General features: G+C 38.1%; 1 protein-coding gene across 3 annotated transcripts in view; it reads right to left on the bottom strand.

Annotated features, from left to right (window-relative positions):
- The window catches only part of TRAPPC9 (trafficking protein particle complex subunit 9), an 816338-nt gene that overhangs the window by 771097 nt on the left and 17314 nt on the right, over positions 1 to 27927 (bottom strand). For all 3 annotated transcript variants that reach the window (XM_077809757.1, XM_077809756.1, XM_077809758.1), the window contains exons 3-8: positions 20881 to 21026; positions 18550 to 18678; positions 15525 to 15551; positions 6136 to 6257; positions 4164 to 4289; positions 1955 to 2171 (exon numbers count right to left, since the gene is read on the bottom strand). In XM_077809757.1, the coding sequence (XP_077665883.1) occupies positions 1955 to 2171; positions 4164 to 4289; positions 6136 to 6257; positions 15525 to 15551; positions 18550 to 18678; positions 20881 to 21026 (767 nt within the window). The remainder of the gene's footprint in view (positions 1 to 1954; positions 2172 to 4163; positions 4290 to 6135; positions 6258 to 15524; positions 15552 to 18549; positions 18679 to 20880; positions 21027 to 27927) is intronic.

Below are 27927 nucleotides of genomic sequence, written 5' to 3'. Positions count from 1 at the left end.
CCCTCATTCTTCTCTTTTGCAGACTAAACAATCCCAGCTCCCTCAGCCTCTCCTCATAAGTCATGTGTTCTAGACCCCTAATCATTTTTGTTGCCCTTTGCTGGACTCTCTCCAATTTATCCACATCCTTCTTGTAGTGTGGGGCCCAAAACTGGACACAGTACTCCAGATGAGGCCTCACCAATGTCGAATAGAGGGGAACGATCACGTCCCTCGATCTGCTCACTATGCCCCTACTTATACATCCCAAAATGCCATTGGCCTTCTTGGCAACAAGGGCACACTGTTGACTCATATCCAGCTTCTCGTCCACTGTCACCCCTAGGTCCTTTTCCGCAGAACTGCTGCCTAGCCATTCGGTCCCTAGTCTGTAGCAGTGCATTGGATTCTTCCATCCTAAGTGCAGGACCCTGCACTTATCCTTATTGAACCTCATCAGATTTCTTTTGGCCCAATCCTCCAATTTGTCTAGGTCCTTCTGTATCCTATCCCTCCCCTCCAGCGTATCTACCACTCCTCCCAGTTTAGTATCATCCGCAAATTTGCTGAGAGTGCAATCCACACCATCCTCCAGATCATTTATGAAGATATTGAACAAAACCGGCCCCAGGACCGACCCTTGGGGCACTCCACTTGATACCGGCTGCCAACTAGACGTGGAGCCATTGATCACTACCCGTTGAGCCCGACAATCTAGCCAGCTTTCTACCCACCTTATAGTGCATTCATCCAGCCCATACTTCCTTAACTTGCTGACAAGAATACTGTGGGAGACCATGTCAAAAGCTTTGCTAAAGTCAAGAAACAATACATCCACTGCTTTCCCTTCATCCACAGAACCAGTAATCTCATCATAAAATCTCATCTTGCAACAGTATCTCATTGTTGACTCATGTTGAGGCTGAGACCCACCACGGTTCACAGATCCTTCTCAGCAGTGCTATTTGCCAAACTAGTTTTCCCCAGTTCTGTATTTGTGCATTTTGTTTTTCTTCCCAAAGCGTAGCACCTGACATTTCTCTTTGTTGACTTTCATTTTCTTGTACGTAGCTAAGTGCTCTAATTTATCAAGATCACTTTGAATTTTAGCTTTATCCTACAGTGTTTGAAACCCTCCCTAGCTTTGTGTCATCTGCAAATTTGATCAGTATGCTCTCTATTTCTACATTCAGGTCATTAATAAAAGGTGTTAAATAACAGAAACCAGAACAAACCCCTGTGGAACCCCACTGGAGACCTCCTTCCCATCTAATATCATTCCATTAATAGTTACTCTTTGTTTATGTATCCACTTATGGTAGTTCTACCGAGCCCACATTTCTCTAACTTACTTATGAGAATGTCATGTGGGACTGTCGAAAGTCTTGCTAAAATCCTGGTATATTATTATGTCCACTACATTCACCCATACACTAAACCAGTTACCTTGTTAAAGAAGGAAATCAAGCTGGTTTGGCATTTGTTCTCAGTAAATCCATGCTGATTGCTAGTGATCACTCCTTCGTCCTCCAGGTATTTGCAAACTGAACATTTTATACATTGTTCTAGTAGCTTCCCAGGTATCAAGAACAGGCTGACTGGTCTATAGTTCCCTGGCTCCTCCTTTTTCCTCTTTTTAAAGATTACATTAGCCCTTCTCCAGTCTTCCAGGACCTCTCCTGTCATCCATGAGTTTGCAAATAATATTGCAAGTGACTCCAAGATTTCTTCAGTTAATTCCTCATTTCTAATACATTTTATTTAAGAGATTTAGGAATAGTTTGACAGGCTACTGACATTCCTAGATATGATCAGAATTTCATATTTATTGAACAAACAGCAGCAGTCTTAGCAAAGATAAAGATGTTTCTTTCTAGAATTTCTGGCATCAGATTGAAGTGGGTGCAGGAGTTGTTTTCAATGCAACTTAGTTACAGTAATGCAAAAAACAGCAGTCTGAGCCACAGAAACTTACCTTTGCTGAAGTCCTTTGGATCCAGAGACAGACTGTAACCAGGAAGTGTCTCCAAAAGCAGTTTGTAGCAGGCCCGCCAACCCGGCTCTGATATGCTAGGTGCCACACATTGCATTGCTGCTACACGCTTGAAGAACGCAGACTTTCGGTGAAATCCAATGCGTTCATACAATTCAGAGAGAATGCTGTAACGCTGGATTTTTTCTTCTTCAGAAAGCTGAAATGTAAAAAAGGAGAAAAAAGAGCAAAGAACTTTTTACTATGCTAAAATGTTAAAAATGTAACACAAAAATACCTAGAAAATATATCAAAGACAATGAAGGAGCCAGCATTATAGACCCCAACAATCGTGCATATTATAAGCAAACAAGCAAATAATCTCTGGTCCTGGCCCCGTTAGCAGGTTTCTACATCTGCTCTAATGCCTGTTTTCTGAATTTTGTACTGAGACTTTACGGACTTGCATTTTCTAGTTTTTATATTAGCTGCACTTTATGTGACCTATAGTTTAGACCACTGGACTGGGACTCAGGAGACATGGGCTTTATTCCTGGCTCTGCAAGTCATTTGTCCCTCTATGCCTCAGTTTCCCCATCTGTAAAATGGAGATAATGATACTCATCTCCTTTGTAAAGCTTTGAGACCGATGGATGAAAATAATACCTAGCTCTGACGTAGTACTTATATTAAAAGATGACATTTTAAGTTGCACTTCAGGAGTAATAGACTATAAGTGAAATTTTTATGTAGCGTTTTGTCATTTCAAAGGAACTCTAAGAAGTTAATGACAATGAAAAATACCCTGATCTGGTTGAAATAAAAGGGGAATTTTAGCTAGAGAGAATGTAGTTGCCCAAATTAGAATTTGGCTAGGAAATCAAGATTGATGCTCCTAGCTTTGTGAAAAAATGCAAAAGATTTATATAACACAAAGCCAAAGAATTTCACCTAGTGATTTATGCCACAACTTCTCGTTGAACTAGAGCATATCTTTTAGTAAGACATCCATCTTTATCTAAAAAGACTTCAAGTGATGGAGATAGAACTTACCATGGCAAGTGGTGCAAACTTCTGTTTAAACCTCACTGTTTAAAAAAATTGCCTTATTTTAGTCTACATTTCTAGTTTCAACTTTCAGTCACTGGATCTTTTTATGCCTTCCTCGCTAGATTAAAGAGCTCTGCACTAATAGAAACCTTTAGTCCAGTACATACTTTTAGTTCTTTGTTATACATTTTCTAAACACAGAGGAAGACAGTCCTTTGTCTTCAGGGCACACAATCTGGAAATCATCTCCAGAAGAACTTTTTCTATTCAGCCACTTGTTTAGTAGTTGACAGGACTCAGAATGTGGAGCATTCTGACAACAAATTGGCCTCTGCCCACTTGACAAGCAAAAATGACTCCGTGCTTTGACCTCTGAACATACTCCCTCCACTAGTACAGTAATAGAGATTCACCTAGTCAGCTGTCCTGCAGGGAAGGACTCTGCATCCCTTCTGCAAGCGACAGTTGAATGAAGTGATCATTGCCATTGTACCAACCTGTTAAGGATGTGTTTTCTACACATAACTGCAGGCTGGAAGTGCCAAGCGTGAAGTATTCCACAAGTTCCAGGATATATTCATAGAATAATTTCTCTTTCAAGGATCACATTGTCTGAGCGGACAATTTGTCCAATTGAGGATCACTGTAAGACCCTCACCATATGAAAGACTTATTCATGTAATGTGATATATTTTTATGCTGGGCCTTACGTCTGGTTTTCAGTGGTTTTATTTTTTTTTAAATAGTAAAATATACTGTATTGTACATATAATGTCCATACCTCATATAACAGACACAGCTGAGGAATAATAGGTATGATACGAATGATAATGTGGCCAATTTTCTCTAGCATAGCTTTCCAATAAGACCTTTGTCACCTGGGCATTTCTAAGACACATTTATTCTTCACTTGAAGAGTATCACTAATAGTCTTCAATCTCATACACCAAGCATCCACATTTTAGATGGAGGAGTTAGTGTTTCTAACATGTTTTGAAATCATGGGATGTAAGGCACTAAAGAGGCATAAAGCATTAGTTTTATGACAGAATAGCAAAACAAGGTTACTAAATTCAAGGATTTTTCACCCCTTAATGATTTTTTCATTCTCAGTTTAATAAAATTAAAAAAACACACCACACACAACAGTTTATACACTCACCTGACGAAGGTTGATATAAACTGCATTCTGAAGAAACTCTGAAGCTTCCATGCTTCTTTTCTGTATTGCCAGGACTCTCACTGCCTTCACACAGGCTTCCAGCTCAATCACACCAGCATTTTTATACTTTAAAAGAGGAAACAAAAATAACTGAAGTGCAGAGGATATTCTCTGAGGACGCAGCCTAGACACAGAAATCTGGAAAGAGAGTCCAGTATGGCTGATGGATTTAAAATTTCCTTTTAGTCTCCATTTAATGATCAATCAAAAGAATATTTGCCTTTCCTATTTCTTCAGGTCTTCCCCGCCTCCTCCTTCACACGCTCCTGAGACTAATGTTCTAAATATTTGATTCCAGGAAAGGTACCATTACTTGCAACCCCTTCAATAAACTCAAGATACCTCTCAGATATTGCACCAGTCAGCTTACACAGTAACATGTCTGTCATAAATATAAAAGGAAGGGTAAACACCTTTAAATCCCTCCTGGTCAGAGGAAAAACCCTTTCACCTGTAAAGGGTTAAGAAGCTAAGACAACCTCGCTGGCACCTGACCAAAATGACCAATGAGGAGACAAGATACTTTCAAAACGGGGGGAGGAGGAGGAGGAGACAAAGGGTTCTCTCAGTGTCTGTGTTGTTTTTGCCGGGACCAGAGCAGGAATGTAGGTCAGAACTCCTGTAAAAAAAGTCAGTACGCCATCTAGTTAGATATGCATTAGATTCTGTTTGTTTAAAATGGCTGATAAAATAAGCTGTGCTGAATGGAATGTATATTCCTGTTTTTGTATCTTTTTGTAACTTAAGGTTTTGCCTAGAGGGATTCTCTGTGTTTTGAATCTGATTATCCTGTAAGTATTTACCATCCTGATTTTACAGAGATAATTCTTTTACTTTTTCTTTAATTAAAATTCTTCTTCTAAGAACCTGATTGCTTTTTCATTGTTCTTAAGATCCAAAGATTTGGGTCTGTGTTCACCTATGCAAATTGGTGAGGATTTTTTAATCAAGCCTTCCCCAAGAAAGAGGGTGTAGGGCTTGGGGGGATTTTGGGGGGAAAGACATTTCCAAGTGGGCTCTTTCCCTGTTATATTTGTTAGACGCTTGGTGGTGGCAGCAATAAGGTCCAGGGACAAAAGGTAAAATAGTTTGTACCTTGGGGAAGTTTTAACCTAAGCTGGTAAAAATAAGCTTATGGGGTTTTTCATGCAGATCCCCACATCCGTACCCTAGAGTTCAGAGTGGGGAAGGAACCTTGACAAGGTCAGTGATAGAACTATATGCATGAATATTCAAAAGTGTAACTGTGCCCACCAATTAACAGAAAATTTCCCCAAAATAACTAGCATTAATAAAAGCACTTTAATTAGTATTTATTTTTAGAGGGGTGTATGAACGTAATCTACAGACCTTACAGTCTAAAGGCACAAGTGGTACAGTACATAGTACAACTCAACAGAACACCATAGGGCTTGTCTACACTTATATTTTATAGCGCTCTAACTTGCTGGCTCAGAGGTGTGAAAGATCACCCCTTTGAGCGCAGCAAGTCTGAGGCTCCCAGCGCTCTGAGCTAATCCCCTCGTGGAGGCAGATTACCAGCTCTCTCCCAGCATTCGCGCGTGATCACACTTGCACTTCAAAGCACTCCCACAGCAGCGCTTTGAAGTTTCTAGTGTAGCCATGCCCATAGTTTGAGGTTGGTCCCTTATAGTGTGAAGGCTTAACCAGAATTCTGAAATGGCCAGATCCTCTATCAGAAAGCAGACTCTGTATTCCATCTGTGTGCTGTACTGTTGTAAGTTACTCATGTTTCTTACAACATTATTGTACCCTTACACAAATTAAAAGAATGTGCCAACATTTATATGTACTTTAAGGCAGGTGATCTTTAATACCAACTAAAAATGCATTGACAGTACACTGGAATTGATGCATGTATGGTAATTTTTCATAATGCACATAAGATTACCTTGCTGTAGTAAGAAATGGCCTCTTTATATTTATCTATGATGTCTTCAGGGCCAAGACAGTTCTTGGCACGTCCTATTTCAGCACTGGTATCTGCATTTATACCATTTGAAGTGAGGGCACCTACAGTAGAACAGAGTAAGGAATGATCAGGAAGCTTCTAGTTAAAACTAAACATATCTAATATGCTAAAATACAAAATAGGTTTCAGTGAAGTGTACATAATGAATAAATAAAGAAGTCATATCCTGGCTGAGTGACAAATGACTGGAGAATATTATGCCTTACTAAAATGAACTAAAAAATTAATTCACTCATAAAAAATGCAAACAGGAGATATAGCTATCTGGTTATGAAAGAACATTCAATATATGAATTTATGGTCTCCTATACCTACCTGGATGTTCAGACTTTGTTAAAAAGGTGGGGGGGGTTACTTCAAGAATTAAATAACCATAGCCCATTCAAAATGATACAATTTAACTTTGAGAAGCTTTCCATTTGTATGGTTTATGTTTTATTTTAAAATTTTATATTTTTAAAAGTTTAGTACAAAACAATTTTACATAACAAATTTCATAAAATCTACCAGATGGAATCACTATCAAAACACTTGGAAATCCTTTAAAATGAACTTCTCTCTTTCATATACCCAACCTCAGAAAACCACAGGAAAACAAATAAGCCTTGCAGCACCTCCTAAAGGACATCAAATCTGAGCCTGTCATACCAAGGATACAGGAAGCAAGCTCACATCCTGAGGGCTCCCTAACCAAGCACATATTGCAACCAGCCCCCTCCAACTCTCTGGCCTCCCTCCAAGCCTGTTTAATCACTAACACCTGTTATTCCCCTTCGCTTCATCTCTTTCCCAAAAATTAAAATAAAGGGTTTGTGTCAAAGAAGGGGAAATTTAAGCAATGAGATATTGTGCCCATACCACCCTAATTCCTTTGCTTGTATGTTTATCCTTGTCCATTTGTGTTTTGTCTTTTTAAGCTGCAAGCTCTTGAAGGAAAGGGACCATATATCCCATGGGTTTAAGAGTCTAGCACAATAGGGCCCAAAACCTGACTGGGTCCTTTGGAGGCTCCCGCAATACAAATAATACTAACAAACAATAACCATTGCCCTTGCTAAGAATTCAAAGAAGCTCTTCCTATTATTTAGAGTAAACTATGGACCTTAATAATGAAACTATCATTATAATAACTGGAATATTGAGCAATTTTAAATTAAGTTATATCTTTAAATACAACAGAATTTTACTGTACAAATCCATTTAGCACGTATTTACAACATTTTGTTTTTTTCATGCAACATGATACTAGTATATATGATACTATATGTATTTATTAAATAGGAACATATAGCTCTGGAGAGTTTTATAAATGTTTTACAGCTCCAAGTCAATTAGAAACATCATTTTATACAGAAGTCAGTGATAAGAAGCGGTACAGATTTACTATTTTGAAAATCTAAAAGCTGAAACAACAATTTCTGTAAAGTCCTTTTTAACAGGATGTCTTCACAATTGTCAGTTTAGAAAACAGAATTATAACTTATTTATATAAATTTGCAAGATATATCATACATACAATATAAACATTGAATAATCAATAGTGATCCAGGCGTAAGCGCTCTTAAAATTTAGCAGTGGACTAAATTTTGGTTCCAATGATGTTTATTGGCATAATATAAAAACATTCGAGTATTTTTCAAGTCAAATATTCCAATTACTGTGTTTATGTAACAGCCTAAAACCAGAAGAAACTGTTAACAAGCTGGAATGGGGAACAGACCCTCACACAAAATCCAGTATACAGTCTCAATGTGAAACCATCCTGAACATCAAACAAATTGTGTTAAGTTTTTAATAAGTTGTTCAGAATTCTGAAGATCTAATATAACGATGGTATTTCATTTCCAGGTAAAATAATAATTTTATTGCTACACATTCTACACACCATGTATGTTTCATTTATGAATTACTGGCCTCCATGTAACAACTCCTTCACCATTAAGAGTCAATACTGGATCTATGTATGTTTCACTCTGGATATTATTGCATACTTGACCAAAGATGGAAATCAAAAGTTTGAGGTGACAGAAAAACCATCCATTACAAATAATGACAGGACTAATGATTACTTTGCATCCCCCATTAGTAACCAGTGCACAATCATAGATAAACATGTGAGAACTGATGAATTAGTTAAAATTGTACATCAAGTTTTCAGAGTATGATTCATTTTGATAAGATATTAATATTCACAGGCCTATACTCCAACTTATTCTACCAATAAAATATCAAAATATTGTGCAAAATTATACTGAAGGGATATTTCATGAGAGAACTATTTTGATATAGATGATCAGTGTTCGAAAAATCCACTCATTAGTTGAGAGAAAGACTTTTTCCCTAGTGAGCGGAGAAGACCTAAACTATCAATTTTAGCAGAATTATCTTACTGTTGCAAAGATTAAATTTCACTCACATTTGAAAGATAAGTGATACAGTTTCATCTTTCTGAATCTGTAGGCAGACAATTCCAATATTTCTCTGCTGCTAAAAGTTTTCCCACACAGCAGCAGAGTAAAATTAAGATGACTGGTCATTTTCACTAAAAACACTTCAGATACCGGTGGACAAAAAAAGCAAGGCAGCCTTGGACCATGTCGGTTTCATAACACTACTGAGGAAAGTACCAGAAAATAGATACCAAAGTTATTCAAACAGCAGATCCTCCCCAGAACAGATGCTGGGAGAGAGATGAGAAGATAAACCTTTTTCTTCCCCTCCCCATTTTTGCAAATCTCAAGAAGATGGAGGAGTAGAGTGTAAGTCAGTCTTGCTGGAGCCCTAGACATAACCAAGAGTATGAACCAGAGTAGGCCTAGGCAGTATAGTAACACACCAGGTATTGGCTAACTAAGTAAGCACGTTCCTTACCAGAGAGAATGGTACAGAAACGCCTACAGTTCTCAAGCAACCGTGTAAACAAATTCCCAAGAGATTGTACAGGAAAACATTGACCCCTCATAAGATAAGAATGTGATGACAGGATAATGGATGAGGATGTTTTGTTCTAACTAAAAGGTACAAGGTATAAAGGCGGTACATGCCTGATTTTGTTAGTTAACACTTAACTTGTTTGTATCAATGTATAAAGGGGGCACCTTTGTATCAGCCGAGGGGACAGCATCCTGTTATGCCGACTGAGCCTTTACCCTGTCATAGGAAAACCTCTGTTAGTGTCCCTGTGACCAATTGGACAGGGCACTAGTACTGTGCTTTGCTGACAGTAAATTTGGCCAAGCATCTTTACCACCAAATGAGCCTGTAGACTTGCTTTACAAATAATACTGAGGTTTGCTGAATCAACATGCTGCCCCCTCTGACAGTGCAGCTAACACTGGAGGCTTCAAGAATAACACTAACAATTCTGCAGCACCAGCAACACTCTGCAGCACTAACAACATGGAGAATAGTCTCAAGGTCCTGGAGTGTGAGAAAAGACTCCTTCCTCCCTTCCAAAAAAATAAAACCCAAGGGCACCATTAATAGAATTCCTAGCACCCTATCCCTTGCCAACAATCAGAGGTGGGGCAATGGGCTTCTCACCAGGGACATCACTGGTGGAGGCCCACCATATCTACCTCTGACTAACTGGTTTAGTCCTCCAGTCAGTAGAGGTCTTAAATTTTTGAATCTTAGTATCAGACAGTGGTGATATCAGGTATCAGGAGGAGAAGGACCTTGGAGTATTGGCTGATCACAGGATGACTACAAGCCGCCAATGTGATGTGGCCGTGAAAAAAGCTAATGCAGTCTTGGGATGCATTAGGCAAGTTATTTCCAGTAGAGATAAGGAGCAGTAGCTGTCATATCTCAACTTAAGTAAGGCTTTTGATACACCAACTAGAGAAGTATAGCCTAGACGAACCTATTATAAGGTGGGTGCACAGTCGGCTGGAAAACCATATTGCGAGAGTAGTCATTAATGGCTCAAAAATCAAGCTGGAAGTGCATATCGAATGGGGTCCCACAAGGATCTGTCCTGGGTCTGTTTCTGTTCAATACCTTCATGAATGATTTGGATAAGGATATACAGAGTATACTTATAAAGTTTTCAGACAGTACCAAGCTGTGAGAGGTTGCAAGTGCTTTAAAGGATGAAATTCAATAAGTACAAATGCAAAAGTATTACAACCTAGGAAGGAATAATCAACTGTCAATCAAACAAATACAAAATGAGAAATGACTGCCTAGGAAGGAGTACTGCAGAAAAGGATCTGAGGGTTATAGTGGATCACAAACTAAATATGATTCAACAATACAGTACTGTTGCAAAAAAGCAAATATTCTGGGATGTATTAGCAGGAGTGTTGTAAGCAAGACACAAGAAGTAATTCTTCCACTCTACTCTGCACTGATAAGGTCTCAACTGGAGTACAGTTCTGGGCACCACACTTCAGGACAAATTGGAGAAAGTCCAGAGGAGACCAACAAAAATGATTAACGGTCTAGAAAACACGGTCTATGAGGAAAGATTGAAAAATTTGGGTTTGTTTAGTCGGGAAAAGAGAAGACAGAGGGGACATAACAGTTATCAAGTTTGTAAAAGGTTGTTACAAGAAGGAGAAAGAAAAATTGTTTTTCTTAACTTCTGAGGCTAGGACAAGAAGCAGTGGGCTTAAATTTCAGCAAGGGAGATTTAGGTTAGATAGTAGGAAAAACTTAACTGTCGGGTAGTTAACCAGAGGAACAAATTACCTGTAGAATCTCTGTCACTGGAGGTTTTTAAGAACTGGTTAGACAAACAGCTGTCAGGGATGGTCTAGAAGATAATACTTAGTCCTGCATCAATCCAGGGGACTGGACTAGATGACCTATTAAGGTTCCTATATTTCTATGATTCTATATACTTGGGGAAAATCAATATTGTAAAAATAGAGCTGTTAAAGCTAAAACAGTCTTTATCCAGACTTTTATGGTAGTAACTGAGGAAAAAAAAGTGAGCAGTAGATTTCAAGTCACTGTCAGGCTAGCCTGAACTGACACAAAATTTAAAAGAAACCACATGGGGAGCACAAAAATAATACTTTTTTAAAAGCTCTGCTCCCTCTTCAGCTTTTCGGTCAGATTCTTCTCTCCTTGTGTTATAACTGTGATTCTACAATTTGTATTCAATGGTTTAATTTGTGCTGTTACGAATGAGCTGAGAATAATGTTCTGAATAAAAGACTGCTTTGATAAGAAAATAGGGAAATACAGATTCCAAATTACCTGAAATAAAAAATAAAGCCCTTTTACTAAATGCAGCCGCAGATGGTTATGAATGAAGTTATGAAGATAATAAAGTCTTAAAGCCAATAGAGATATCAAAACAGAAAAGGATTAGTAATATAAAGAATGAACCAACACAAAATACTGCCAGAATACAGTAGTGTTTATAACAGAATGGCTGACAATCTCTAGGATCTCTGAAATTTCTTCAAGTTGATGAACTGAAGGAGATTCAGGAGCTCACTTTCAAAAAAAACCTGAGACACAGAAGGCAATCTTGATGGGATTATATGTCCTACTTCAAAATTAAGAAATAAATTCAGAACTGTAAGAAAAATTTCACATTTTCTTCCAGTAATCTAAAATTAGATACATTTTTAAAGGACTAGAGTTTTAAGTAATATTAAATTTTATCTTGCCTCTCTCTGTCTCTATTTTTATATATGTATATAAAGAAAGAATAATAAAATCTTGTTCTACAAGGGTAAACACTACATATAACTATTTAGATGCATTATAGAGAATTTTTGCTTTCCCCTAAATCATAAATAAAGCATTGATCACTAGAAGTGACAGGATACGAGACCAACAATTGGTCTGATCCATTGCAGCATATCTTACGTTCCTGACAATGCACCCACTTTACCTAAGTCATCTGGCAAAGTCATTCATTTCAAGAATGAGATTCTACCTGCCTTTATTCGGTTTAAATACAGAAAAGGGCAACAAAAATAATTAGGCGTATGAAACAGCTTCCATATGAGGAGAGATTAATAAGACTTGGACTTTTCAGCTTGGAAAAGAGACTACTAAGGGGGGGGATATGATAGAGGTCTATAAAATTATGACTGGTGTGGAGAAAGTAAATAAGGAAGTGTTATTTACTCCTTCTCGTAACACATGAACTAGGGGTCATCAAATGAAATTAACAGGAAGCAAGTTTAAAACAAAAGAAAAGGAAGTATTTCTTCACACAATGCACAGTCAACCTGTGGATCTCTTTGCCAGAAGATGTTGTGAAGCCCAAGTCTAACAGAGTTCAAAAAAGAACGAGATAATTCATGGAGGACAGGTCTATCAAAGGCTATTAGCCAGTATGGGCAGGGATGGTGTCCCTAGCCTCTTTTTGCCAGAAACTGGGAATGGGCAACAGGGGATGGATCACTCGATTACCTGTTCTGTTCATTCCCTCTGAAGCACCTGGCATTGGCCACTGTTGGAAGACAAGATACGGGGCTAGATGGACCTTTGTTCTGATCCAGTATAGCCATTCTTATGTTCTTCTCTCAAAAGAGATCACACACTGCTTTCCTTCATTCCAGTCAAATTTACACTTTCACAAAACAGAGTAACAGAGGTGGAATTGAACATGTAGAATCCTCCATAAGAAGTTCTACAGCTTAAGTTACTGCAAACAACCCGGCTTCAACAAGCCATGAGGAAAAAAAGCAGTGGTGGCACTCTCCCCTTTTATGCCTCCAAGCTTAATCCATGGGCACAGGCTCCCCTCCAACTGCAGAATTGAAGGAGAAAATTGGGATCTTACATTCTTACATCAATTCCCTTTGTGAGAAAGCTTATTTAGTAATAAAAGCTACTGAAGAATCCCTAAACCAAAAAGTGAATACTGTTTAGACATCTACAGAGCAGCATTAACCTCATATGGGAACAAATAAGATACTGTTCATATGAAAACTACTGGACAATTTTTCATTTAATTCTAAGCAACTGAGCTATGAACAGCTGTCGAGAAAATAGAGAAGAGTGATTTTCACTTAAAAATAAAACTTTAAACAGTGACAAACTATTTGAAATGGTCCTTTCAATTTAAGGTGACCCATTTGGCAGTTTCACTGTATCATGTGTTTATTTTTAAAGAAAGTAACAGACAGTCTTTATAATCTGTACTAGTTTTAAAACAAAGGAACATTCCAACTGTCATTTCTATATAAAACAGCCCTTTTTCAGCTTATTTTGGATATCTTCGTTTTAAAACAATTGTTCCCAGAAAAAATGTATTTGCGTATGAAAAACTGAAATACATTGGTAAGATGTTTCATATTACATTAACTGGGGGCAAGGAAAATTATGAAATTATAATTAAATATATTTAAAAGAAGAAAGTGAACTTTTTGTTGCAAAGTGCTCAACCACTCCTGCTACAGAGCACCAGGGTAGAAGTATTTTTCATTAGTGCTTATGTAACAAGCTGCCTTTAGGTTGTGCTGCAAGTCTCATTTCTTCAGCTGGCCTATTCTGAACCATGTTTACCGCATACCCACTCTTGTACCTGTTCATTTTTTCTTCTTCTATTCATATTGCTGTCATAAATATAAAGGAAAGGGTAAACCCCTTTGAAATCCCTCCTGGCCAGGGGAAAGCTCCTCTCACCTGTAAAGGGTTAAAAAGCTAAAGGTAACCTCGCTGGCACCTGACCAAAATGACCAATGAGGAGACAAGATACTTTCAAAAGCTGGGAGGAGGGAGAGAAACAAAGGGTCTGTGGGTCTGTCTATATTCTGTCTTTGTCGGGGATAGACCAGGAATGGAGTCTTCGAACTTTTAGTAAGTAATCTAGCTAGGTACATGTTAGATTATGATTTCTTTAAATGGCTGAGAAAAGAACTGTGCTGAATAGAATAACTATTTCTGTGTATGTATCTTTTTTGTAACTTAAGGTTTTGCCTAGAGGGGCTCTCTATGTTTTTGAATCTAATTACCCTGTAAGATATCTACCATCCTGATGTTACGGGGGGGGTTTCTTTATTTCTATTTACTTCTATTTTTATTAAAAGTCTTCTTGTAAGAAAACTGAATGCTTTTTCATTGTTCTCAGATCCAAGGGTTTGGGTCTGTGGTCACCTATGCAAATTGGTGAGGCTTTTTATCCAACATTTCCCAGGAAAGGGGGGGGTGCAAGTGTTGGGAGGATTGTTCATTGTTCTTAAGATCCAAGGGTCTGGGTCTGTAGTCACCTAGGCAAATTGGTGAGGCTTTTTACCAAACCTTGTCCAGGAAGTGGGGTGCAAGGTTTTGGGAAGTATTTTGGGGGGAAAGACGCGTCCAAACAGCTCTTCCCCAGTAACCAGTATTAGTTTGGTGGTGGTAGCGGCCAATCCAAGGACAAAGGGTGGAATATTTTGTACCTTGGGGAAGTTTTTGACCTAAGCTGGTAAAGATAAGCTTAGGAGGTTTTTCATGCAGGCCCCCACATCTGTACCCTAGAGTTCAGAGTGGGGGAGGAACCTTGACAATTGCTAAATGGGAATAGATCCCACTGAAATGGGTTGGGTGGCTTGCACCACAGCTATTGGGTTTGTCATAGTGCCAGATGCCTTGATAGTGTCCAGGTGAGCACTGTATTTATGTCTTGATGCATTCTATTTGGTTTTTATTGTCTGATACTCAGATGTCTCAAGTGACACCTTGTGAATAGACCAAATAAATGAATCCCAAATCACATAATTTTGGTTTAACAAACAAGCTACAATTTGTAAATCCTCTTTTGTCATCAACAGCCTTTTGGTGGTAAACCGAATGCTGCTTCAGAATTTGAGCAAAGTAATTATTGAAACAGAAAAAAACCCACAGGACTAAGAATGCTAGGAAGACACTGTCTTGAGAACAGAGTAAAGTCAACATTACTGCTCTAGAAAACGGCACTAAACCGCTACCTCACAGCATTACTAAAAATGTAACTGGGGAAAAAAAAAAAAAAAAAAAAAAAATCAAGGAGTTCTTGTAAGTACATGGAAAGAGAAAGTTAGGCCAGATTTCTAGCCATTCTGATGTTATTTAGACAGTGTTCTCCAAAATCCATATGATCATGACAAAGTCACAGGTTCATATTTTTAAAAATGCCTATCAAGTTTTGGATAAGTGACTTGATATATCTTGGGCCTGATTTTCAGAAGTCCTGAGCATCCACAAAACTAAGAGTCAAATCAGGCCCACGCTTTATCAAACTGATACCAAAAACTGAGGCACAAAGTCAAACAATTTTGAAAATTTAGCTGTAACCATCCACACAGATGCAAAACAAGTAATAACAAACCAAAAAAAAAGCTTACTGTCAGAAAACAAGCAAAAAGACAAAGTACCTGGGTCAATGAGAACTTCTTGTGCCCCTAGGAGGAGAGAAAAAAAAATGATTTTTTTCAGCCTTAAAAATATAGCCAACATAAAGTACGCTATTGCAATATATTTTACAACTATCATCAGTCATGAGCAGAATTACAGGAAAATTATTAAAATCCAGCAGACATTCCTGTTTAAAACTTGAATGAAGTCATAGCACATCAATTGTCGTTTCATTACAACATATTTACCATATCCTGTACCTATATTAAATGTTCTTTTTAAAAAAAATTTCAGAAAACAGTTATTAGTTTTAAGACCAAACCAAAAGCAATTAATATTTTTCTTGAATTTTTCTTGATGTTTTAGAGTCATCTCCTAGTAGATCTTAATTTTTAGTCCCCCCACCTTTTTTTTTTTTTTTTTGGTTAGCAAGCTTCCATAAAACAGTCTCCCTGTAAGTGCTTGAATATAAATAATCCTGTTTTACTCTGCCAGCATGATATTTTCCTAATTGGGCTATTAAATTATCAGATGTAATGCTCTTCTAGGAGCACACTTTTAAATAATTGTAGAGTATTTAACACACAATTACTACCATTAGGACCCTTATACTTTTTTCATGTCTTCTTACTTTCTTTAAAAAGATCATCCCATTTTTCTGAGATTTTTTAATGGACTCTACCATCACAGAGCATGGCTCTTCAGAAACTGTGAATGCATGTTGGTGGTAGACTTCAGTCAAGGTTGGGTAGCAGAAAGAAACGCTCCCTACCTCTCAAGTACTCCATGAGATTCTAATATGAGATGTTGGGTAGGCCTTACACAAAACAACTCAAACCATTTATGTCAAATATATGGTAAAAGGAGATAGCATTTGAGAGAATAGACTATAATTTTTTTTTTAAATAGATACAGCATCCTGTTGCTCTCGACCTTGGAGAAGGTAATTGAAATGTCAAATGAGGGCTTAATAGCCCCAAATTATTGGTGTTCTTTATCCAATAGCTTGTACTTCCTTAAACTGATTCTCAGCCTCTAGACCAGACAGGTAAACTAGAGATTTAAAAGCTACGAGAAAACTGGAATTAATTTTCTATCTCTAATTCTATAAGGCTATTTTACTAGTCACCTTTAAAAATGCAAGAAATCAAACAGAAATGCAACTGAAAAAGTAAGAAACTTCAGACAGAAAGGAGTTGCACAAACAGTATGTTTTAAAGAGGAAACAACGGTCAGAAAACCTTACAGGAGATAGATACAAAAATGGGTACAAAGTTTGTGTTGTAATCAGACCTTTATATATATTTTTGGAGAGATGGTTTGGGATCAGGATGTAGTACCTGTTCCGACAAAAATTAGAATCCAACTATTTAGGCCCCAAAATGACAGCAATAATAACTGGAGCTAGTGAACGATATCTTGTGGACTGTAAAATAACCGCTCTAGATTAAGATGTGTGTTCCTGAAAGGTATGGAGTGAAGAGAACAGACTGAATTAAAATACTAGTTGTCTCTATGAATAAAAGTTTTTTACTTGATGCAGAGAGTAGCTTATTGAAAAGCTTTTAAACAAGAAATTTAAGAAGTTTTATATTTAACAGTGTATTAAATATACAACTTGCAGAAGTGACTGGAAGACACTGCAAATTATTAAATTACAAAACAACAAATGAAGTAGTAATACATCACAAAATGTATTTTGTTCAGTTATTCTGACAACTATCACTTAATTATGATAATATACTTTTGTAAAAATAAGTTTTAGTAACGAGACCTCACTGCAACATCTATTATTAAGTCTTTGTTGAGAAGCGAAGAGAGCCACAACTGTGTGCTTTGTGAGTGAGATATCATCTTGTCCAACTTGTAAGACTCATTTTAACAGGTTATGGGACCAGCTGGACAAAACTTTATTTACTTAAATGACGAATACCTGGTGTAATTTTTTGAAACATGCTCTTTTACTGTAAAGTTGAAATGTCAATACATATAATTTGTAATTCATTCTTTGAAACTGCAAAATAAAGGTTTGCTAGTTTTTGATATGTCGATTAAGTAAAGCTATTTTTACAAGATGGAATTAGTTCTGATCACAATTTAAAAACAAATTTATGATCAGCTATTAGACAGGATGGGCAGGAATGGTGTCCCTAGCCTCTGTTTGCCAGAAGCTCGGATTGGGTGACTGAGCAAGGATCACTTGATGATAAACCTGTCTGTTCATTCCCTTTGGGGCACCTGCCATTAGCCACTATCAGAGGACAGGATACTAGGCTTGATGGACCCAGTCTGACCCAGTATGGCCGTTCTTATGTTAACAAGGGAATGGGGATTTTGTTTTGTTTTATTTTTTTAACTCTAAACAGCAAGCAGGCACTCTCTCCAAGGAAGGTAAGCCATTTCATAAAAAGCTATACAATTAAAATATTTACAAATAACATACAAAAGTCTTACAATGGCAAGTTGTCAGTTTCCTGACTGGTGTTTAATTTTACAACCAACATTTTAATAAAAGACCTACTAAATGGGCTTTGTTTAAAATTGATATTATAATTCATACAAGTAACATGCATTATTGGCAGAGTATATATGCAAGGTTTTAAACAAAGTGATAGGGTCTTCCAAACAAGTCTTTGAATAAAGAACACCAAAAGCCTTTGGATACAGAACATACCCTTCTTATCCTTATCAACACATATATCCCTCTCGCACCATTTATATAATTTCTGAAAATTGCCTGTGTTTTTCCATGCTGAATGATTTTTTCCAAATCTTAAGTAGAATCCTGGTCTTAACACACAACCAGAGAAATTTTGAACAAATTCTCTCTCTATCTCTGAGTAAGCTCATTTCTTAATATCATTACAAAACCATAGGATTTTTATAATAAAAAATAAATCTTCTAACAAAAAAAATGTAGTTCAGTTTAATACCAGTTTTACTCTTGTGTGAAATTCTTATTACACATGGGGTAAAAGACTATAGATTACAGGTTGCCATTACTAAACATCTGGGAAAAAAAGTCAGAACAGAAGCCCCGTTTACCTGGTCTGTGTCTGTTGCCTGCCTCAGCAGGAAGAGAAGTACCTTGTGCCCTACGAGCCCCAGCTTTCCCTCCTGTGCCACCAGGGTAGTGATAGATAACTGATGCGGAGCATAAACCTTCAAGAGCAGCTGGAGATTAAAGATAAATATTTAATTAACAGAATCAATTCATTACATGACATGAAGTATTATAATTTATAATCCTATAAACAGAGCCTCAAAAACCTCACTCTGCCAGGGGCACCCACAGAAATTTTTCCCATTGTCAATCCCTGCAAAACCATCCCCGCTGCGCCTACCGAGGTCACACCACACTCCGTCCCTCTGCCTTCAAGCGTGTCCAGCCCAGGTGCAATCTCATTCCCCATCCCTGAGAAGGAACATGGTCGGCTGGAAATGGACCAAAGCCAGGCAGGGCCCCAGAGGGGAGCCCTGGTACAGAAGCCAGCCCCACAGCAGCGGCAAGGGGGATCAGTGCTATCAATCCCACTGCTTAGTGTGTTCAGCCAGGCTTGGCTCTCCAGCCCCTCATCACGATGGAGGGACCACAGTAGTGCTGAAAGTCAATGCACAGGGGCTACAACGCAACTCTCTCAATTTTGACCCCATGGATCTCTCCATCATGATGCTTTCAGCAACCTCTGTCATAAAGAAGGGGCCACACCTGTCTGGGCAGTGGGGTGGCCAGCCCTGCTCCTCCTTGCCATGGTCAATGATACGCACCAAGTGTAACAGGTGTACGGCTGCACATATACCACTGCACCCATTTTACTTCAGGAGTAAAAATGTTGCCTGGCTCCTTCCCGTGCCAGAACAGAACATTCTAAGTACCATTGTTCCTTTCTCAAAAGACGAAGGAAAAAGACAGGAAGTAGAGTGGCTGAAGCTGACAGATCTTTTGCAAGAGGGGAGCCATGAAGTAAAATAACCCAAAAGACGTGTCTGTGGGGGTATGTCTACACTTAGCTGGAGGTGCAAATTCCAGCTTAAGGATATATACCGCATGCTAGCTCCAATCAAGCTAGTGCACTAAAAATAGATTGTAGGTATGGCAGTGTGAACAGATAGCCACCCTAAGTACATACTTAGAATCTTGGATAGCTAAATACTTGAAGTAGCTAGCCCCTTTTGCCACTTGTACCGTTGCAGCTACGCTATTTTTAGCTCAACCGCTTGATCAGATCTAGCGTGGATACGTCGCATTGCACCAGAATTTACACCTCCAGCTCAAAGTGTATACGTATCTTAGAGGAGCTGAAGGAGAAGCAAAGAGCAGAGCAGCAGGAGCTGCTAGTGATTTCTCTACATGGATGATGTAAAGGTCCAGAAAGCATGACCTAGGAGGGAAGATTGAAAAAAACTGGATTTGTTTAGTCTGGAGAAGAGAAGACTGAGGGGGTACATGATAAAAGTTTTCAAGTACATAAAAGGTTGTTACAAGGAGGAGGGTGAAAAATTGTTCTGGTTAATCTTTGAGGATAAGACAAGAAACAATGGGCTTAAATTGCAGCAATGGAGGTTGGACATTAGGAAAAACTTCTTAACTGTCAGGGTAGTTAAACACGGGAACAAATTGCCTAGGGAGGTTATGGAATCTCCATCATTGGAGGTTTTTAAGAACAGGTTAGACAAACACCTGTCAGGAATGGTCTTGTTACTACATAGTCCTGCCTTGAGAGCAGGGAACTGGACTAGATGATGGATTGAGGTCCCTACACTTCTGTGATTCTACAGAGGAATGAGAATCAGCAGCTAAGAGTCCAATGACCACTTGTGCACCTAGGAGAAAAGGCAACAGCACCACAACAAAAAAAAAGGCCTTCAAAGAGGTGAAGCCTAGGGGCCAAAACTGATTTGCATGAGGTGAAAGTATGGTGAAGGTATGGTCAATGTAAGTTAAATATATGTGGATTTGGAGCCACAGGGGCATACATTTTTTCATCCAGTCTTTACTATGCCTCATACAGGCACGATTTGAAACATTTTTCCCCACACCTATTTACCTGAGGACTAAGATCACCTTTTTAAAAACAGCTATTAAACAAGTCATGCATAATTTAGTTATGCTACAGAAGCACATATTTTATATTTCAAATATGCTAAATTCTCACTTTCTATAACAAACAGTATTTTCCTTGCATTCTTAGTCACATCCTAATTATTTTGGCTTGATTTTCAAGTCACATTTTATTGGATTTTTTAAGTGTCTTTTAAGAGCATTTAATTGCTGCCTTTTTATATTGCAGCAGGAAGGCTACAAAAAGCTACCATCATTTGCTTCATACCAGAATCTTAAAGCATTTGAGTTTTATCAGCATCAATTAAGCCTACCTCCAAGCCACAAAAAGTCATTTACAGACCGCAGAAATTCCACAGCCATATGATAATGTACCAAGGAATCTTGTAACATCCCAGCTTGTAGACACAGATCACCAACATGTTTCCGCATCCGACCTTGACAACGTTTCTTATAATGTCTGCAATATAAAAGATAGTGTATAGTTACTCACACAATACCTCCATCCCATGAGCTGAGAAGGCACTGAGTTACTTGTTTTTATTCTTCCATCTCTATTTACGTATCACTGAGACATTAAACATGGCTGTGATGTTATTGACATGAACTGTGATCGTGTAAATTACTGTTGCAACCAAGGTCCTATAGTAGCACCAAATCTTGTACAAAGGAGGTCAAGTAAGGTGTCTAAAGAAAGTAAGGTGACTATAGTAATTTGCTGGTTATGATTATGCTGTCTGTATGTTTATCATTTTTGTATTTGAAGTTATGAATATTGGCTATGTACTTGTATCTCAATGTGTTTGATTCTAAGTACCCTCAGTGACGCATTTGGTCAGCTTCTTGAGAATGGGCACTTACTGAGAATAATCCTATCAAGAAACACTTAACTGACAATGGACTTTGGGAGATGCCAATCCACATCTGCGCTTTCCTGTGAACGTTCAAACTACTATGTAAACAATGGCATCTGCCTGCAAAAAGCTGAATCATTCATGGACATGTGAATTGCCCAGGTGGCTACAAACTCCATCTAGGTGCTGTGACTTTGCACAGAAGAACGAAGAGGTTTCTGCCCACAAGAGACTATAAAATGCCCTGGAAGCCTCTCCATTTTGTCTTCAGCTGGCTCAAGAGATGGCCTCTCCACCCCAAAGAGATGCGAAAGAAACTGGGACAAAGAATTATAACTAAGGGGGTGTGAGTGATTGCTGGACACAGCCATAAACCACAATGTTGGTCTGAAAAGGATTGGGCCCAGATTAAGAAGGAGTCTAGTCTGTGAAAGAAGCTTATTGGGACATCTTGAGGGTGAGATTTACCTGTATTCCGTTTCCTACTTTATTAGGCTTAGACTTGCGTGTTTCTTTTTATTTTGCTTGATAAACTTACTTTGTTCTGTCCATTATTACTTGGAACCACTTAAATACTACTTTTTATACTTAATAAAATCACTTTTGCTTATTAATTAACCCAGAGTAAGTAATTAATACTTGGGGAAGCAAACAGCTGTGCATACCTCTCTATCAGTTTTATAGAAGGCGGACAATTTATGAGTTTACCCTGTATACGCTTTATACAGAGTAAAACAGAGTTATTTGGGGGTTTGGATCCCATTGGGAGCTGGGTATCTGGGTGCTAGAGACAGGAGCACTTGCCAAGCTGTTTTAAGTTAAGTCTGCAGCTTTTGGGGGCGTGGTTCAGACCCTGGGTCTATGTTGGAGCAGACTGGCATATCTTGCTCAACAAGGCAGGAGTCTGGAGGCCCAAATTGGCAGAGAAAACGGGCTCAGAGGTAGTCTCAGCACAACAGGTGACAGTCCCAAGGGGGTCTCTGTGACCGAACCCATCACAATGGCAATCCACCCTCTAACACTGAGCAAACAGCCCAACATCAACTATAACCAGTGTACTGGGCAAAATGAAAAATAAAGACCAAACATCCTCAAGAAATATTGAGATATATAGACAACATATATTCTGAATATATAGCACTACTGTATATAGAAAGCCTTCCTTTCAGAGAGAATAATTTTACTTGTAAATTACGAAAGAGAAAAATGCTGATAGAAATAGACAGATCATTCTTTTCATGTTCTAGTAATTAAATATTTGCTCTGTAGAACTAATAGCCTGTTAAAATAGCACACAACTTATTTTTTTCTGTGAGGGGACGGATTATCTATGGATTTGTTGCAGATCTAAGCTTCTTCCCACTTTCACTCACACTTTCAGCCTCCAGGACCGATACTGCCACCATCATTTCAGCCAAGAGCTGAATGGGATTTTCTTCAAAGACCACCTATACCACTAAGTAAAAGATCAGCTAGAAAAATAGCTTTCGAACAACACAAGGCATTCAGTCCCATCTCTCTCCCCAACCGCCACAAATAAGGAAGCTACAAGGAACAAGGCACCTTGCTGAAAATTTTAAACTAAATATATGCTTCAATACAGTCAGCTACAAGAAAAGTAACTAATCTGGATAATGGATTCTTGGTATTGATGCTAGCCTTCCTTAACCAGAACTTCTCAGAAAGAAGTTGGTGAATGGAACAGATGCAAAGTAACAAATATATACTTCCCCCATGAGACTCCTCATGCTTCAAGACAGGAGACAAATCATTCACTTTCCAAGAAGAGACTTCTCCTCTCAAGGTACGTCTACACTGCAATAAAAACCTGTGGCCAGCCTGTGCCAGCAGACTCTGACTCACAAGGCTTGGGCTGCGGGACCGTTTTACTGCAGTGTAGACTTGCAGGCTTGGGCTGGAGCCCAGGCTCTAGGACCCTACGAGGTGTGAGGTTTCCCAGAGCTTGGGCTCCAGCCCAAGCCCTGAAGTCTACACTTCAAACAAACAGCCTTAGAGCCCAAGAACCGTGAGCCTGAGTTGATTGGCACTGACCAGCCACAGGTGTCTAGTTGCTGCGTAGACATACCCTCAGAGCCCCTCAGCAAATCTCCACACATTCTGCTCTGCCTTCAAGCACACACCTAGGTATTCTATAGACTGAAAATATTTGCACCACCAATAATTAAGCTTTTTTTCATTTGAAAGATTGAATAAAACTGTCACTCATCTACATTAAATTTGTAAGTACACACAAATCCTAGTGCTCTAACATTAGAGATTCTTCCAATATGAATATATTATTCAGACACAATTCTCAGTGTTTCTAGTATCTTCTCTCCAAGGTTAAATTTCTTCAAGTTATTTAAGTCCTTTACTCTTCTTCCATGACCATGTCTTACTGAGCAGCAAGGTGGATTTGGTTTAAATCAAATAGATTTAAATCATAATTTAAAATCACTAGTCAGGAAGACTTGATTTAATCATGGATTTCTACATAAAAGTGCATTCTTGTTGGCTGTTATAATCTTAAATACATCTTCTTCACAACTCAGATAGGTGGAGGTTTCATTTTTAGAAGGTATACACTGTACATTTTTAAGTGACTTATTTTGAAAACTTTTCAGACGAGTTTTATAGCTATATCCCATGCTGTATTAGGAGGAGATCACCACCAGACAGACATTTAAATTGTTTTATTTAACTAAAACAACGTTATATATTCTGGATTTTTTTCTTCAGCAGCAAACACATATTTTAACAAAACAAGCATATGAATTTTTGAATTTAGTTAAACGTTCAAGTTTTTTAAAATCAGGTTTTTGTTAAAACTGTTTTTAACTAAAATAGTTAACTTTTTTTTAAAAAAACACAAATTCAATCGACTATGTCAGCCAGGTCAACATGAGAAACTTAAAATATTGGCTTCTGCAGCTAAACTCAGTTGTCTTCACCTTCATTTTCCTGTTTGTTCATAATCAGGAAAAGAAAAACAAGCTTTCCTGCTTTTTCAGGTCCTAAACGATTTCTCAGTTTGGAATGAATTAGTCCAAAGGAAGAAAATAACTTTCTACACTGGCAGAAGAAGCTACTGCTGTTAAAAGTGAGATCATCACTTCAACAGTCTCTGAATCCAAGTGCTTAAGTGACTTCCACCAGTTCATTCATGTGACTTTGTTTAGAACATCAGCAAACATATTTCTTGACTGGTTCTTATTCACAAACTGGGACTCTTTTACGGCCTGCTGCCATGATAGGTTTTCCCTTCTAGTGAGAGAATGGTATGGTAGATCTCAAATCAGTGAAGGTTACACTCGGAAAGACTTCAAGACTTCTGGAATATGCTGCTCAAACAGTTTCACTTTTGTTTCTATTGCCTGTCCCTCCCTCCTCACATTTCCAGACTTCTTCTCTTTGTCCAGATCTATTTCGCCCTCAACAATCTTCTATTCACTGAACTTTTTAAAACTTTGCATTTTTAGAGAGGTAAGGGATTGACTTTGTGTACACAAATTTGCAGAGGGAAAACAGGGTTGAAGTCTGTTATTTCTCACCTCTATATATTTATTTAAAAACATTTTTGCTGTTAACAAGCATGTTATCTCTGGGGAGATAATCCACAGTCTGAGAACTGCAAAGCTAAGCATCTCTGATGGTATCTTCTAGACTGAGCACTGAGTTCCGTTGGGTGGATAGAAAGATTAACCTACATAATCTATACAGAAGCCCCTGGAACCCCATAAAATTTGATCCCTAATCCATGAACTGTTGGGACTCATTTACAAAACTTTTCTTAAACATTAGATAAATCTATTCTCATACTGTAGAATTAGAATTAATAATCCACAATGAAATATCTTTGAGCTATAATAGTTTTAATTAAGATACATCTTAAATAAGTTTTTCCTCAAAAAGCATTTTATTAAAAAAATTGATTTTTTTTTAATTTAAAAAAGTCATTGATTTTTATCTACCCTGCAGAGCAGCTTTTTTTTGGATGCCTCCCACTTCTCCATGTTCAGTGCCAGCAGAGATTTATTTTACACTTTCTGATCTGTGAACAGCCTTTCTTGAAAGCTCATCAGCTGTTCCTGATACTTTCCATTTTTCAGACCCGTTAATCTTTGTCATATCCTTCATAGTGCTCCAATTTTCTTCCACACTGATGGATTTAATATATTTTCCTATTCTATATTGCCACCTCCTCCATTAACTTTCTTAATATGCATACATTTGTTTTCTTAAAATCCAAGGCTGTTATTCTTTATTATTTTTAATTCAAGCATCTTTTAACCACTATTCATATTCTCAGTCCCTTCCTATCAATGAGTAAGTAGTAAATCCAGGGTTGCTTATTCTCTAGTTAGATTCACTACTTTCTGGATCACTGAGAGGCAGCACGGATGAGTACAAAAATGGAACTCCTGAATAATAATACCAGATCTGCCACTGACATGCTGTGAGAATTTGGGCAAGTTACTGAGGTAGAGAGGCTGAGTATTTTGAACTATTAAACAGGGATAACACCATTTACCTACCATATAGGCATGTTGAAATAATTAATGTTTATACAGCACTATGAAATCTTTGATGATCCATATAAATGTTTCCCAAAAGACATCTGATTTGTACGTCTGGCCTTCTCTTCCCTGAAGACCACTCTTTTACTTAACAACTAAAAGAAATAACCATCAACCTCAAGTTCAGTTAAGTGAAACTATTCAAACTGATCTCCTTTCATATAAATAATCCAACCTTACCATCTAAAAATTAAACAGTAACAAAGTTTTCATTTCAGAATCCAATTTAAGTTAGAAGGAATCCTATAAATTTCAGCTAAGATTTACAGAGTATATATGGACTAACCCTAAAGCAGAGATTCTCAAACTGTGGTCCACAAGCTCCATTCAGGTGCTCTGGGGATAGTTCCCTCTAAGGTGCATGCTTGGACAGCCGCACATGAGAGAATGAAGGGCCACCCACCTAATCAGTGGAGCCACACAGGTGTGGCTTCACTAATTAGGTGCCTTGACTCTGGAGGAGATTCACATGTAAGGTGAGGTAGTGGCCTTGAGATAAGAGGCAACAGGAGGCAGTGGGGTGAGAAGAGGAGTTGGGGGGGGGAAATTTGGGATGTGCAGGGCTGCGGCAGCCAGAGAAAAAGGCAACCTTCCCCAGCTCCAGGTCTGCAGCTGCAGGGGAGACCCCCTTCACTCCTCCCCAGCCCCAGCAAGAGGACACATCAATCACATTAGAAAGGTAAGACTACGGATATTAAAAATATGAGTTGTGCACTTTTATTTGTAGAAAAATAAATTAAGGTTTTTTTATATAGCGCTTTTATGCAAAGTGCTATACAATAGTTACCTAACAGTACAAACAACATTTGGAAAGATCATTAAGTTGTCCACCAAGACCCTCAGCAATTTTCAAGTGGTCCGCAGGAAAAAAAAAAAGTTTGAGAACCACTGCCCTAAAGAATTTGAAAGAGTGTAATAGGGACCTCAGGAAAATTTACAGAGCACTTCATATGAACTGGTACACCTCCTTACGAAAAAATGGGAACACTCAAAGTAAAATTCTGTGGAAACATGATAATAGCAGAGATTGATGCCTCTAACAGCAGCAATTGCATTTGTTGTGACTAAATTCAATTCATGACAACATTTTAAAAAACAGAACTTAACATCTAAACCCATGAACTGACTTTTTTTTTTATTATTTTATTAAAGTAAAATGTATTCACATTACATTTTTCTAATGCTGACCTTTTCTGTAGGTAGAGGCCTCAAACCCTGCAACAGTAGCTGGGTGCAGCAGCTAAAACAGTGAAATGTAATCATTTTTTCTAGTGCAGTAGCGCCCAGAAACCCCTAATCAGGTACAGGGTGCCACTTCGCTAGGCACTACACAAACAGTCTTCTTGCCACAATGAGCATGCAATCTAAAGTGATAAATAAATGAGAAGGGGTAGTGGGACAAGATATGCAAGCTAAGTGGCTAGGACAATGATAAACAAATGGAAATAACTTTTTTTTTTTGCCCTAAGGAAAACTTGAGTGTTGGGGGAGAGGGGATCAAAATATGTATATTGCTATACTTTAAAAAAATATATATACATTGCTGTCATAAATATAAAGGGTAAACACCTTTAAAGTCCTCCTGGTCAGAAGAAAAACCCTTTCACCTGTAAAGGGTTAAGAAGCTAAGATAACCTCGCTAGCACCTAAGCTAAGATAACCTCGCTGGGGGTAGGGGGGCGGACACGGGACAAAGGGTTCTCTGTCTGTGTGATGCTTTTGCCGGGACCAGAGCAGGAATGCAGGTCAGAACTCCTGTAAAAAGTCAGTAAGCCATCTAGTTAGATATGCGTTAGATTCTGTTTCGTTTAAATGGCTGATAAAATAAGTTGTGCTGAATGGAATGTATATTCCTGTTTTTGTATCTTTTTGTAACTTAAGGTTTTGCCTAGAGGGATTCTCCGTGTTTTGAATCTGATTACCCTGTAAG

Source organism: Eretmochelys imbricata, chromosome 2, assembly GCF_965152235.1.
Source record: "Eretmochelys imbricata isolate rEreImb1 chromosome 2, rEreImb1.hap1, whole genome shotgun sequence".
NCBI classification, from domain to species: domain Eukaryota; kingdom Metazoa; phylum Chordata; order Testudines; family Cheloniidae; genus Eretmochelys; species Eretmochelys imbricata.
Note: the sequence above shows the minus strand (reverse complement) of the source record. Positions and strands in the feature narration are given on the sequence as shown.